This window comes from Marmota flaviventris (genome assembly GCF_047511675.1).
Source record: "Marmota flaviventris isolate mMarFla1 chromosome 5 unlocalized genomic scaffold, mMarFla1.hap1 SUPER_5_unloc_1, whole genome shotgun sequence".
In the NCBI taxonomy this organism is placed as follows: domain Eukaryota; kingdom Metazoa; phylum Chordata; class Mammalia; order Rodentia; family Sciuridae; genus Marmota; species Marmota flaviventris.
This window is the reverse complement of record NW_027287679.1, coordinates 1,639,485-1,651,554: the sequence shown is the minus strand read 5'-3', so window position 1 is coordinate 1,651,554 and position 12,070 is coordinate 1,639,485. Positions and strand designations below refer to the sequence as shown.

The following is a 12,070-nucleotide window of genomic DNA, read 5'->3' as shown; positions in this document are numbered from 1 at the left end:
TGATCCAGGCAGCCTGACTCAGAGTTCCTGTGCCATCTTTTACCTGTGATGTCACAGCTGCTGTGCCCCCTCCTCTCCTCAGGCTTCACTCTTGCCCTGCATGCCTCCCTCCTACCCCATCTCACCTGGGCCACTTGTCCCCACACTTCTCCATTTCTCACCCTGACTGTGAGCCACATCAGGGTGATGTTGAAGAGGGAAACCAGAACTAGTGGGAAGGGATTTCCCTTCGGGACATTTGCTCTCTGCTATCCCCAAAGCCTGTCTGATTACTCCTCCTTGACAGAGCTGACCTGGAGTGAGCTTCACTCCATTCCAGCCAAGGATCTGGTTTATGCAGCCGCTCCTACCAAGTCGGTGACCACCCTAGAAAAGGGGTCTTCTCTGAGGGCATCAGATCATTCTCTGTGGAAAGCGCACTGAGATGGGCAAGTTGAGGTTCACAGGAGGGAGTGGAGCCTGGCCAGCACGAGCCACATTGCCCTGGGGCTGTGTCCCTGCGGGAAATGGGGACAGACTTGAGAAGGCGCATCAGGAAGGGAGCCGTGTGATGACACCATTGTCTGCTGTTAGGCAACAGCCTCTGGGGCCAGCCTCTTGCCCACTGGGATTCTGCCCCCAGACATTAATTAACCTGTGCTCCCACAGCTGCTTGATGGCCCCCGACTCCACAGCAACTGTCTGAAGAATGGGAGGGGCTTTGGAGAACATGGCCCAGATCTCTCAGGGCTGCAGACGAGCAGAGAGGGCAGGAATGCTCTGCACCCATAGCTTGTGAGAGCTCCCTTTCCACGGCCCTGAAATTGACCATTAGGGGACGCCCTGCTGTCTGCTCTGAGGAGGGACACTGGCACTACGTGGAGGCAGCCAGAGATGAGCTGGACTGGGAAATGGAACCCTGACTGGGTGCTCAGACCAGGTGAGAGATGGTGCAGAAGCGTGGGGTGGTGGCCAGGTGTGATGGGGTGGAGCATGGTGTCCATGGCAGAGGGGAAGGCAGTGTGGCAGGGCACAGGGGAGGACACCCACAGGAAGGGATGGCACAGGGACTGCGAGTCAGGCTGCCTGGCTCAGATCCAGGCCTGTCCTGGGTTCCCACTTGACCTTGGGCAGATTAGATAACCTCTCTGGTACTGTGGAAACCCCTAGCCCAAGGCTGGTGGCAATAATGAGTGAAGAACCTAAAGCAGTGAAGGCTGCCTCGTTAGTACTTAAGATACACAACTATTTCAACTACCATCATTTTCTATATGTTGGCATTTCTGCCTCTCCAGAAATTTATTTTAAACTTCATGATTAATTTTTTTTCTTTCTTAAGTAATGATTTTTATGTAATTGTTCTTCAAGTTTTGTTGAAAAATGGTGTAATGGTGTCACCGAGTTCAAAACAATAACCAAGCAGAACCATACATATAGCTTCCAAGTCAAAGACGGGACAACGGGACCTGGACCAGCCCAGGCTTTATGACCAGCCAACCATGAGGCCTGAGGAGACAGAGGGTAGCTCTTCCACAGGTGGTCCTTCACATTGAACCAGCCACAGGCGGGTCACGCCCCAGGCACTGCTTCCATAGGTGAGTGCAGTGGGATTTCCAGGACTGGCCCCACGGGCTCCCTCCCCCTCCCTGCCTCTGTCCTTCCTCCTCTTTCCCTCCCCCAGTATTGAGGAGCACCATGTGCCATACTGTGTCAGCACTGAGAGACAGGCACAGAGAGCCAAGCTTCCCCAGCAGAGACAGTGACAGCAACCACTGAGCCTGTTGGGAGCATCCAGGTGAGGCTCCGTGAGGGCCCAGGCGAGGCTCCGTGGATGGCATGTCCATGCTGCGGGCAGTCATTTTGAGCTGGTACTTACGAACCCACTGACCTCCACTCATCAGTCCTTGAGATCAAAGCTAGCTTTTTTTATTATCTTAAAACCCTCCTATGAAGAGTGAAGGCTAGTGTCGACTGTAGCTCGGATGATGGTAATGAGATGGCACAGGTCAACTGCAACAGTGTTCAGGAAGGCTGCTAACGGGGGAAGGGAGCCGTGCATTGGGTCAAGTGGTATGAAAATCCTTGCTCTCAATTTTCCCATGAACTTGAAAATGCTCCAAAATTATAAAGTCCATTAAGAGTCATCTTCCAAAAAGAACTTCTAAACCCCCTTCCCATGTCAGTACCCTGATGTGCTTTGAAAATGGAAGGCATCTTCGAGGTAAGTGTCTGGCCAGCTCTCTCTCTCTCCAGAGGAAGAACCATCTCATTCAGGTCCCAGAGACCAAAGCAGCAGAGGAAGAATGAGGCTTTCTTGGGGAGGCACATTGTGCAATGGGCTGGTGGCGCTCAGGACAGCCAGCAGCCTCAGGGGGTGTCCTGTGGGCACTGAATAGAGAGCTCAAAGGACACAAGAGACCAGTCTCTTGAATCACCTATTTCGTCATTTTAAGAAGGACACCAAAAGCTAGGCATTGCAATTCTCTCAGACTAGCCCCATGATTTCAACCAGGATTATAGAGAACATACTGACAGCTGGGTGTGGTGGTGCAGACCTGTAACCCCAGTAGCTTGGGAGGCTGAGGCAAGAGGATTACAAGTTCAAAGCCATCCTTAGCAAGGCCCTAAGCAACTTAGGGAGACTTTATCTCAAATTTTTTTAAAAAAAAAAGAGCTGGGGATGTGACTCGGGGACAGGGTACCCCTGGGTTCAATCCCTGGTACCAAAAGAAAAAGGAAAGAGGAGGAAGAGGAGGAGGACATTCTTAGAGCTTCTTTATAAGAATCCATTTCTTCTTAAGCTGTGTTGGCCAAACAACACATGGACAGATCCACATACAGATTTGGCCACTGAGCAGCCAGCATGCTGGACTCAAACCAGTGCCTATGATTAGAACATTTGTGCCATTTTCTATGACTGCATTTGAGGACAAATATCAGGAATGGTGCTGAGTTTAAGGCATTGACCACTGGTCACTATTACTCTTACTTTAAGAAGATGAAACCAGTCAAGGCCTGAAGCACTATGATTTCTCACAGAGAGCAATGTCCACAACCCTGTTCCAATCAAGCCACTGTAAGCCATTCTCTTATGTGCAAGGCAGCTATAAGGGGGGGTCCCTACGACCTCCCAAATTGGAATTAAGCTGATATGAATGTATGCCAAGTGCAAAAGGAAGTCTATACCACCTATCCAAACTTTCTATCTGCCTCTTGTGGGTCATAGTTTGGGCCAGAGCTCAGGACCACCAGCTCTGAAATGTGGCTTCCATGGCTGTGGGTGATGGGGTGGTTCGTGGTACCAACAGCTCTTGCCACATATTGCCTCTGCCCTGCTTCACTCCATGGATGCACCCAACAGGTTTCAGACCAACCAAGGTTTCATAATAATGAAAGGCATCTGCAGGCAGCAGCACACGCAATATTATCAGGCATGCTGTGTACTCCTGTTCTTAGATGACGTTTGGCCCTGATCCTGATCCCTGGGACTTTCTCGACAGTTACTCTTCTCTGAAGAACCCAGTCGATTCCTTCCATGCCTCTCCTCTAGTCTATTCCTGTTTGTACCATTCCCAAGTCCATGTCAACACTGCGTGCAGAGTTCTAAGAAACGCTCTGGTGCCAGCTGTTGAGTTTCCCTTTTATTTATTTATTTAGTTTTGCACTGAGGTTGCCATTCAAGGGAAGTACGTGTGACACGTTTTAAGGGAAATAAAGCCAGCCCCTCTCATCAGCACTTGTTTTTTTCTCCTCCGTCTAGTGCACCTCTGGGAGTTCCGAGCATGGAGAGAGGGAATGACACGGGGACGGGTTTCTTTCTCCTGGGGCTTTTCCCAGGGCTGTGGCAGCTCGGCACCCTCGTCACTTGTGTCCTTCTTGTCTATATCTTCGCCTTCACGGGGAACTTGGTCCTGGCACTCTTGATCTGGGCCGACTCTCGCCTCCACACGCCCATGTACATCCTCCTCAGCCAGCTCTCTCTCATTGACCTGGCCTTGATCTCCACCACGGTGCCCAAGATGGCCATTAACTTCTTTTCAGGGAAGAAAGACATCTCGAAAGCTGCTTGTGGGGCCCAGGTTTTCTTCTTCTTTACCCTTGGTGGTGGCGAGTGCCTGCTGCTGGCCCTCATGTCTTATGACCGCTACGTGGCCATATGCAGCCCCCTGCGTTATCCAGCCATCATGAACTCCAGAGTTTGCCTGCAGATGGCGCTGGTGTGCTGGGGAGGAGGGGCCCTGAATTCCCTGGTCAACACCATCTACACCATGCATTTCCCCTTCTGTGGCTCCAGGGAAATCCACCACTTCTTCTGTGAGATGCCGGCCATCCTAAAGCTCTCCTGCGGAGACACCTCCCTCTACGAGACAGTGGTGTCCATCATCTGCATCGTGTTTGTGCTTCTCCCCCTGGGATTCATCGTCTCTTCCTACATCCTCATCTTCCTCACCGTCCTGAGGATGAACTCTCCAGAGGGCAGGAGGAAAGCCCTGGCCACCTGCTCCTCTCATCTGGCTGTCGTCAGCCTCTACTATGGGCCAGCCCTAGTCATCTACATGACCCCCCAGTCTGCCCACACTGCAGAACAGGACCAAGGGCTCTCCATGATCAACACCATCTTCACCCCCCTGCTCAACCCCCTCATCTACAGCCTGAGGAACAAGGATGTGCTTACTGCACTGAGAAAGGTGGTGGGGCGAAGGGGCACTTTAAATTGGACATGAACAGCCTCCCCAGCTGCAGACTCAGGACCACCCAGCAGCAGAGAGCCTGAGCTCCACACCTGTGGCACCTGCGAGGTGAAGCGCTGTTCCCTCCACCGCCCTGTGACCTACGGTCTAACTGAGCTGAAATGAACAGAACCTAATGCTTGGACACCTAGCTTGGACACCTGTCAGCTGTGTGAAAAAAAGAACTGTATTTAACTTCTCTGTGCCAATTAAGACGTTGAACTTGACCTTGAAGATCGTTTCCATACTTAAAATGTTTCCCAATTCTCTCCTAAGATTCTAGGAGATGTATTTGGCTCCATCCCTGATTCATATTTTTGAAGTGCCTTTTGAAGTTTATCCTGTAAAATGTGTCAGCATAATTCCTCTTTCATAATGAATATTGAGATTTTACTTGGTCATTATTAAGTTGCTCTGGGGTTTTGAGGGTGGTTCTGCCCAGTGTTTGGTAGATGTGTGATTCCCTACAAAACTGTCTGTGGCCAGTTCATTAATAAAGAAATAGTTTAGAACAAAACACATCCTGGGAACCAGGAAGGAGAGTGTGCCCTTGAACACCCAGTCCCTGGGAGGTCACAGGAACAGCCTCTCGTTCTTATGGAACAGGAAGCAGATACAGGAACCTGTCTGGGTTGGAAAAACAAGGGCTCAAGAGGAAGCAGGGATGGAGAGAGAGGCCCAGCGCACATGGAGTGTCCACAGCAGTTGCACACTGGGGTCTCCAGGTGAGGACAGGCTCCCTGGGAACGCGCACCTCTAGTGGAGGCTTGGGTAGAGGCACACCTGAGGGCCGCGGGCTGAGCTGGTTGCTCAAAAGAAATGCATGTGAAAAACCCATCGCACTCACGGCTTCACATTACATAGACCAAGGAGAGGCATCCTGTGGATGGCCTTGCTTTTCACATGACCATCTGGACACCAGGAGAACGTGGAGCACTGGTTCTTGTTCCTGTCCATCTCCCAAAGTCTCCACAAGGATGATTCCTGGGCTCTTTCCTCGGCACTATTGGCTCTGCCACCTAGCTGTGTGCCTTAGTGGCTTAGGAGATGGCACAGTTAGCCTCCACTGCACTCTTTTTGATGATGCAGGTTAATCATGACATCTTTTGGTATCACTCTCAATTCTAAAATGCTATTATTCAGAAGTGAAATTATGGAAAACAAATTGCAAATAAAAACACATAAAACAGTGTGCCCATCAGGAAGGTGGATTGATGCCTGGGACTTTCTGACAGATGCTAAAGTGCTCCATACCTTGGACACCTGGAGTCATGCCACACTCATGCCCCAAGTATGAGTCTGATGACTCAGGAGAAGCCCGACTCCAGGCTCCCAGGATCCTGTCCCGACCTTGCTGAAAAGCAGCAAATGCAGGACTATTCCCTATGCATTATTTATTTATTCTCAACATAACAGTAGGGACGCTGTCTTCCCTGAGTCACAAACATGTTCAGTGAGCTGCCCCAGGTCACACCTAGTTCTGAAGCCAGGCTTCTAACTTCAGGGGGGTCGCTACAACAGGACAGTAACACTGAATCTGTAAAACCGCACAGTGGGGTCGAGTCTTCATAATGGTGGCAGGAGAGGGCAGAGAAAGGAGGAACCTCTCCAGAACTGAACCACGTCAGGCCCCCTCCTTAGTACCACAGACACAGGGCTGCTGGGGAAGGGAGAGGGCCTTCAGCAGTGCGTGGCCTGTTGTCCAGGGCAAGGGTGAGGAGGAGGGGTTGTGCAGGAATGACTTGTGGTCACAAAGGACATGAGAAGACTCGGCTGGCGACTGAACAGTCCCCCTGAGCCACATCCCACACCGTCCACCACTAGAGAGCTACCTGGGCTGGAACCTCATCGCTTCGGAGCGTGCCGTACACTCACTCACCGAATGACCCAGACCAGACACTGAGAGTCCCTGGCCATATGAAGAAGTGAACAAGGCTCCTCTGGTGCTGTGGTTCTGGTCAATTAGCTGCTTGGCTACCTTGTCGTGGTGGGCGGAATCAACACACAGACTCCAGGAGCTAGTGAGAGAACTGGCAGGAGACAATCCTTAAGTTGTCGTCCAGTAGCTCAGTTTATTTTTGGAATGCATACAATTGTTATAGGGTTCGAGTGGGGTGTGTGCCCGTCAATCATACACAAGCAAGATAGTATCCATAAGCCAATCATCTTTTGCCTAATGTAACCACACTATGAGGATATTCTAAATATTGCTATCATCAGGAAGGGTCTTTGTCCCTAGGGGAGGGAGTTTCTAAGTTAGAAGTTCCATGTCAAAGCTCCTGGCTATCAGTTTCCTGGCCTGACAGCTTGGTAAGGCTAACCACAAGTGCTAAGGATGTGGTTTCACTAACAGCTCGCTAGAGCAGAGCATCCCATCCTGCAGGAATCCCTATCAGGCCTGAATGAGTGTCGATTCTTCAAGCACTCCGAGCTGCTCACAGCTGCTAGCTGCTAGCTGTAAACTGAAAGTTATTCCAACACTCTGGGGAGGGCTTGGTCCACGCTGAATGCTTTTTATTTTGTGAAAAGCCACCATGAGAACCCAGACTCCAGGAAGTCTGGGAAGATGTGGCTAAGAGACATTAAAGTGTGTACCCTAAGGACATCTGACCTCCACTGACGCGTTGCTGCAGAGCCCCTTTTATCAGCCTAACTCCACGCCGAGATTGAACCAGACAAAACGGCTGGCATAACTCAATTCTCTAAGGATCTTTATTAATAATTTGTTTAATTGATTTCTGTGAACCAGGAAATCATGGTGTTGTCAACTGGGAGAAAACGGGATTCCCAATAGCACATGCCCCCCACCCCTGGTTCTGCACAGGTGAGTATTTAATAGAAGAATGTGGGGACATGGGCATACTTCTGTGGACTGAGTGACTTACAGAGTGACCTTCAAACCAAGTCACTTTTTTTTTTGATGAAGGTATTTTTTTGTTTTCTTTTTTTTTTAAATTTATTTATTTATTTATTTTTTTAGTCGTACATGACAGCAGAATGTATTTTGACATATAATACATACATGGAATGTACATACATCAATCATATCACTTTTTAAAGGAGCAACCACATGCAACACAGCAGAACTGGGCCTGAGGAACGGCTGTCCACAGCAGCAGGAGCCGAAGACGTCACCACAGACAGACTTGGCTGCAATGATCATGCAAGTTTCTCTTCAGAATATCTAACCATCCTTCAAGAAAAAATTGACAATAAATGTACCTAAAACACGTCTGACTGATTCTTCTACCCAGTTAAAAATGAACCTAACTTTGGATTTCAACAACAGCTCTAATTCACTAGTCTGAAATATACTGACAGTGCTGATAGAAACCACCCTGAGGAAGTAAAGGAAAACTACATACATCCATAAAGAGACAGAAATTATAGAAAGAAACCAAATTGAAATTCTGGAGCTGAAAAGCACAATAACCAGATGAAAACCTAACTAGAAGGGCTTAACAGCAGACCAGAGCAGGCAGAAGAAAGAATGAGCCAATTTATACTTGAAATTACATAAACAATTAAAATTATCCATAATGAGGGGCAGAGGGAAAAAAAAGAATTAAAAGAGTCAACAGAGCTGTTTGCCTGTAGGACATTACCAAGAAAATCTCCGTGCACAGTACAGGAGAGTAGACTTGAGGCCAGAGTGAACCACCGTGGTGTGCACCTGTGTGTGCATGGCTCCGGAGGCCAGAGGACTGCAAGTCCAAGGCCAGTCTGGGAGACTTAGCAGGACCTGACTCATAATAAAATTTAGGAAAGGGCTGGGGTTGTAGCTTAGTAGTGGATCACCTCTGAGTTCAATCACAAAAACAAAACAAAACAAACAAACAAACAAACAAACAAACAAAAAACCCAATCACAAAAATAGGGTTGGGGGTTAAAACCACTCATGTGGCATTCACAATAAGATGACCAGAGAATTCTCCACAGACACCATGGAGTTTAAAGGCAGTGGGGGAAAAAAAAATTAAATATTGAAAGAAAAAAAATAGTCAAGGGTTCTGTATCCTCCACAACTCTCCTTCAGGAATGAAAAAGAAATCAACACATTTCCCTGAAATGAAAGGACACTGGATAGTAACCCAAAGCCATGGTGAGCAGATAAAGACACTGTCAAAAGTAACCGCAAAGGTAAATATAAAAATCAGTATGTTTGTGACTCCTCTGTTATCTTATGTGGTTTTAAAAGGCAAATGCATAAAACAATAATTCCAAGTTTACACAAAAAAATAACATAATCTATAAAAATCTGTGAAAGAGCAACATCAAGGAGAGGTAGGGAGATAGGAGCAGAATGTTTCCATGCTATTTAAACTAAATCTACTTAGGGGATCAATTGTAATCCTCAAACTAACCACTTACAAAATAACAAGAAAATATTCAGAAAATGAGAGAAGAAAGGAATCGAGACAGTGCACTCCCAAATAAATATCAACTACCCACAGAAAAGGAAGTAGAGGGGTTAAAAGAACCAAAAGTACATAAAACATTAAGACAGCCTAAACAATCTTGGAAACCGATGAAGTTGTGGGATGACTTGATTTTAAAAGTTATGACTGAATTATGACAACCAATCAGTATGGACAGAACAAATAGTCCCGATTCAGTAAATAGGCAAATGATCAGATCAGACAGTTCTCAAAGGAAGAACTACAAACAGCCAATAAGTACATGAAAAAATGCTTCCAATCTTTAGCCATCTGGGAAATGTAAATCAAAACTACACTGAGATGCCCACTTACCCCAGTCAGAATGACTATTAAAAAAATTAATACAACAAATAAAAACAGAACCCTTACACATAGCTGGTGGGAATCTCAACTAGTATAGTCATTATGGAAACAGTACAAAGTATCCCCAAAAAAACAAAAATAGAAGTGCCATATAATCCATCTATACCACTTCTGAGGATGTACCTGAAAGAAATTAAATCAACATACAAAAGAGACACCGCATGCCCATGTTTATAGCAACACCAGGCTAGGTGCCCCTCAACCAATGAATGAGTGAGGGAAATGTGATGTAAATACACAATGGAGTGTTACCACTCATAGGGCATTTACAATCACTATTTCTTTTTCTTTCAGCCATTAAGAAGAATCAAATCATGTTCAGGAACATGAATGGAACTAGAGGTCCTCATATTAAGTTAGACACAGTTTTTTCTGATATATGGAAATAACAAACAAAAGAAAGAGGACATGGAAATCTGAAAGCAGAGAGGTACTAGTAGGGAAAGGAGAGTGGATGGAGAGGATTGGAGTGAGGGGTGGAGGGGGAGGGAAAGAAAGGGTAGTAAGGAGGATGGGTACAATCAAAGCTTGATACATGCATGTATGGGAATGTCACAGTGAAATCCATGATTCTGCACCAGTAATGAGTTAATATTTATAATAAAGAGGCAGTACGGTACTTGCATGAGGATCTACATATAGACCAAAGGAATAGAGCTGAGAGCCTGAAAGAAACTTGACACCTAGGGTCCATTGAATTTGGCACACTATTTCCACAGCCTGCCAAGATCATTCAAGGGGAAAAGAACCATTACTGAAAACAAATGGTGCTGGGAAAATATATCCACAATCTAAAATCAAAATTGGACTTTACATGATGTACAAAAATTAGTTCAAAAAATCCAAGACTGAGACGGAAGAGTAAAAACTATGAAACTCGTTAAAGAAAATATAAGGGATAGCTTCGTACATTGGATTTAACAATGATTTCTAAACTATGACACCAAAATCACAAGTAACAAAAGAAAAAGGAGATCAGCTGGACTATGTTAAAATTAAGAATTTTGTCCATCAAAGAACACCATCAACAGGGAGAAGATTCCAAAGAACAGGAAAAATCAAGTCATTTATCTAATAAGAGATTAATGTTGCTGGCACACCTGTGATCCAGCTACTCGGGAGGCTGAGGCAGGAGGATTTCCAGCTCCAGACCAGCATGGACAACTTAGAGACCCTGTCTAGAAGAAATAAACAAAAAACCACAGGGAGATACCATTTCACACCTACTAAGATGGCCTTAATTTTTTTTTTTAAATGGAAAACCTGTGTTGAGAGCAATTGGAGTCCTTGTGTTCGCCTGGTGCTGGTGAGACACAGCAGGCACCCCGTGGGATGTTGGCAGAGTCTCAGACAGTTACACAAGGGATGGGAGAAAGATGGCGTGGGGTTTCTCTGCACTCGTCCCCTCAAGAAAGCATGAACTGGAACCACTGTCCATGCACACAGCTCTGTGTAGCATGAGGGAGGTGCAAACCGGATCACATGAGATGGGCCCTCAGACGTCAGAATGGCCAACAGCAAAAGATGACATGGTATTGGTGAGGAGGCTGAGAAGGGAGACCCTTCAACACTATTGGTGGGAATGTACACTACTTCAGGCAGAATAATGCAACTACGTATGGAATCTCCTCAACACAAACTACAAACACAGATTCCCATTGATGTGTAGTTATCAAAAAAAATTAAATCAGTATGACAAAAAGATATCTATGCCTCATGTTCGATGCAGCACAACACACAATAGCCAAGATAAGGAATCACCAAAGAGTCCATCAACAGATGAGCGGATAAAGAAAATGTGGAATACATACACATGGACACACCATTCAGATTTTGATAAGTAAGGAATTTTGCCATTAGTAAGGAATTTTGCCATTAGCAACAGCAGAGATAGATTGGAAAACATTACGATCAGTAAAATAGAGCACACACAGAAAGACAGAGGCTGCATGTTCCCACTCACTCACGTGTATGATTGGAAACAAACCCACAAAGCAGAGAGCAGGAGGAAAGGGACTTGGGCAGCTGCAGCTGAAAGCCCCAGCTAGGAGCAACAAGGGCTGCTGCACTGTCTTTGAGATGCTCTGGACAGGGTGGTGAATGGAGTGAATAATGATATTTCAAAATCACTGAGGGCACATTTCAAGTGCGCTGGCTACAAAATGTGATAAGCATGTGAGTGATGAGGTGCTCATTAGCTCCATCTAATTTTTCCACCTTGAAGTACTCCATGTGGTAGTACTCATGAGTCACAGCACCCTTTTGTACCACAGTAGACATAACTATAATTCATCATTTATATCTAAAAGTACAACTTTTAAACACTAAGATTTTGCACGTGCCAAGAGTGTGAAATAATCAGCTTGTTAGGGAGGCTCACCAAAGCGAAAAGTGACAAAGAGGGTAAGTTGGCTCTGGCCAGCCAGGAGGCATACCCTGCCCTCAGAGAAGGGACCACCTGAGTACAGGATCCTCTGAGGACAAGACAGGTGTGGCAAGGAGGAGCAGTGCTGTTTAGAAAATATCACTTAATCACCCACTGGAAGTGCCAACATGCAC

At 46.5% G+C, this 12,070-nt stretch overlaps 1 protein-coding gene and 1 long non-coding RNA gene across 2 annotated transcripts in view; one reads left to right on the top strand and one right to left on the bottom strand.

Annotated features, from left to right (window-relative positions):
* Positions 1 to 6,720, bottom strand: part of LOC139703614 (uncharacterized) — a 34,062-nt gene extending 27,342 nt beyond the window's left edge. The window contains exon 1 of the long non-coding RNA XR_011705790.1: positions 6,589 to 6,720. This is a non-coding gene — a long non-coding RNA (uncharacterized lncRNA). The remainder of the gene's footprint in view (positions 1 to 6,588) is intronic.
* Positions 3,762 to 4,703, top strand: LOC114079512 (olfactory receptor 2T2-like). Its single transcript, XM_027920737.2, has one exon. The coding sequence runs from the start codon at positions 3,762 to 3,764 to the stop codon at positions 4,701 to 4,703; it is 942 nt and encodes a 313-aa protein (XP_027776538.2).
* Positions 6,721 to 12,070: the final 5,350 nt, after the last annotated feature.

Bases quoted from the DNA above. Each gene is read 5' to 3' on its own strand.
- LOC114079512 (XM_027920737.2), top strand. From the start codon at position 3,762: ATGGAGAGAGGGAATGACACGGGGACGGGTTTCTTTCTCCTGGGGCTT.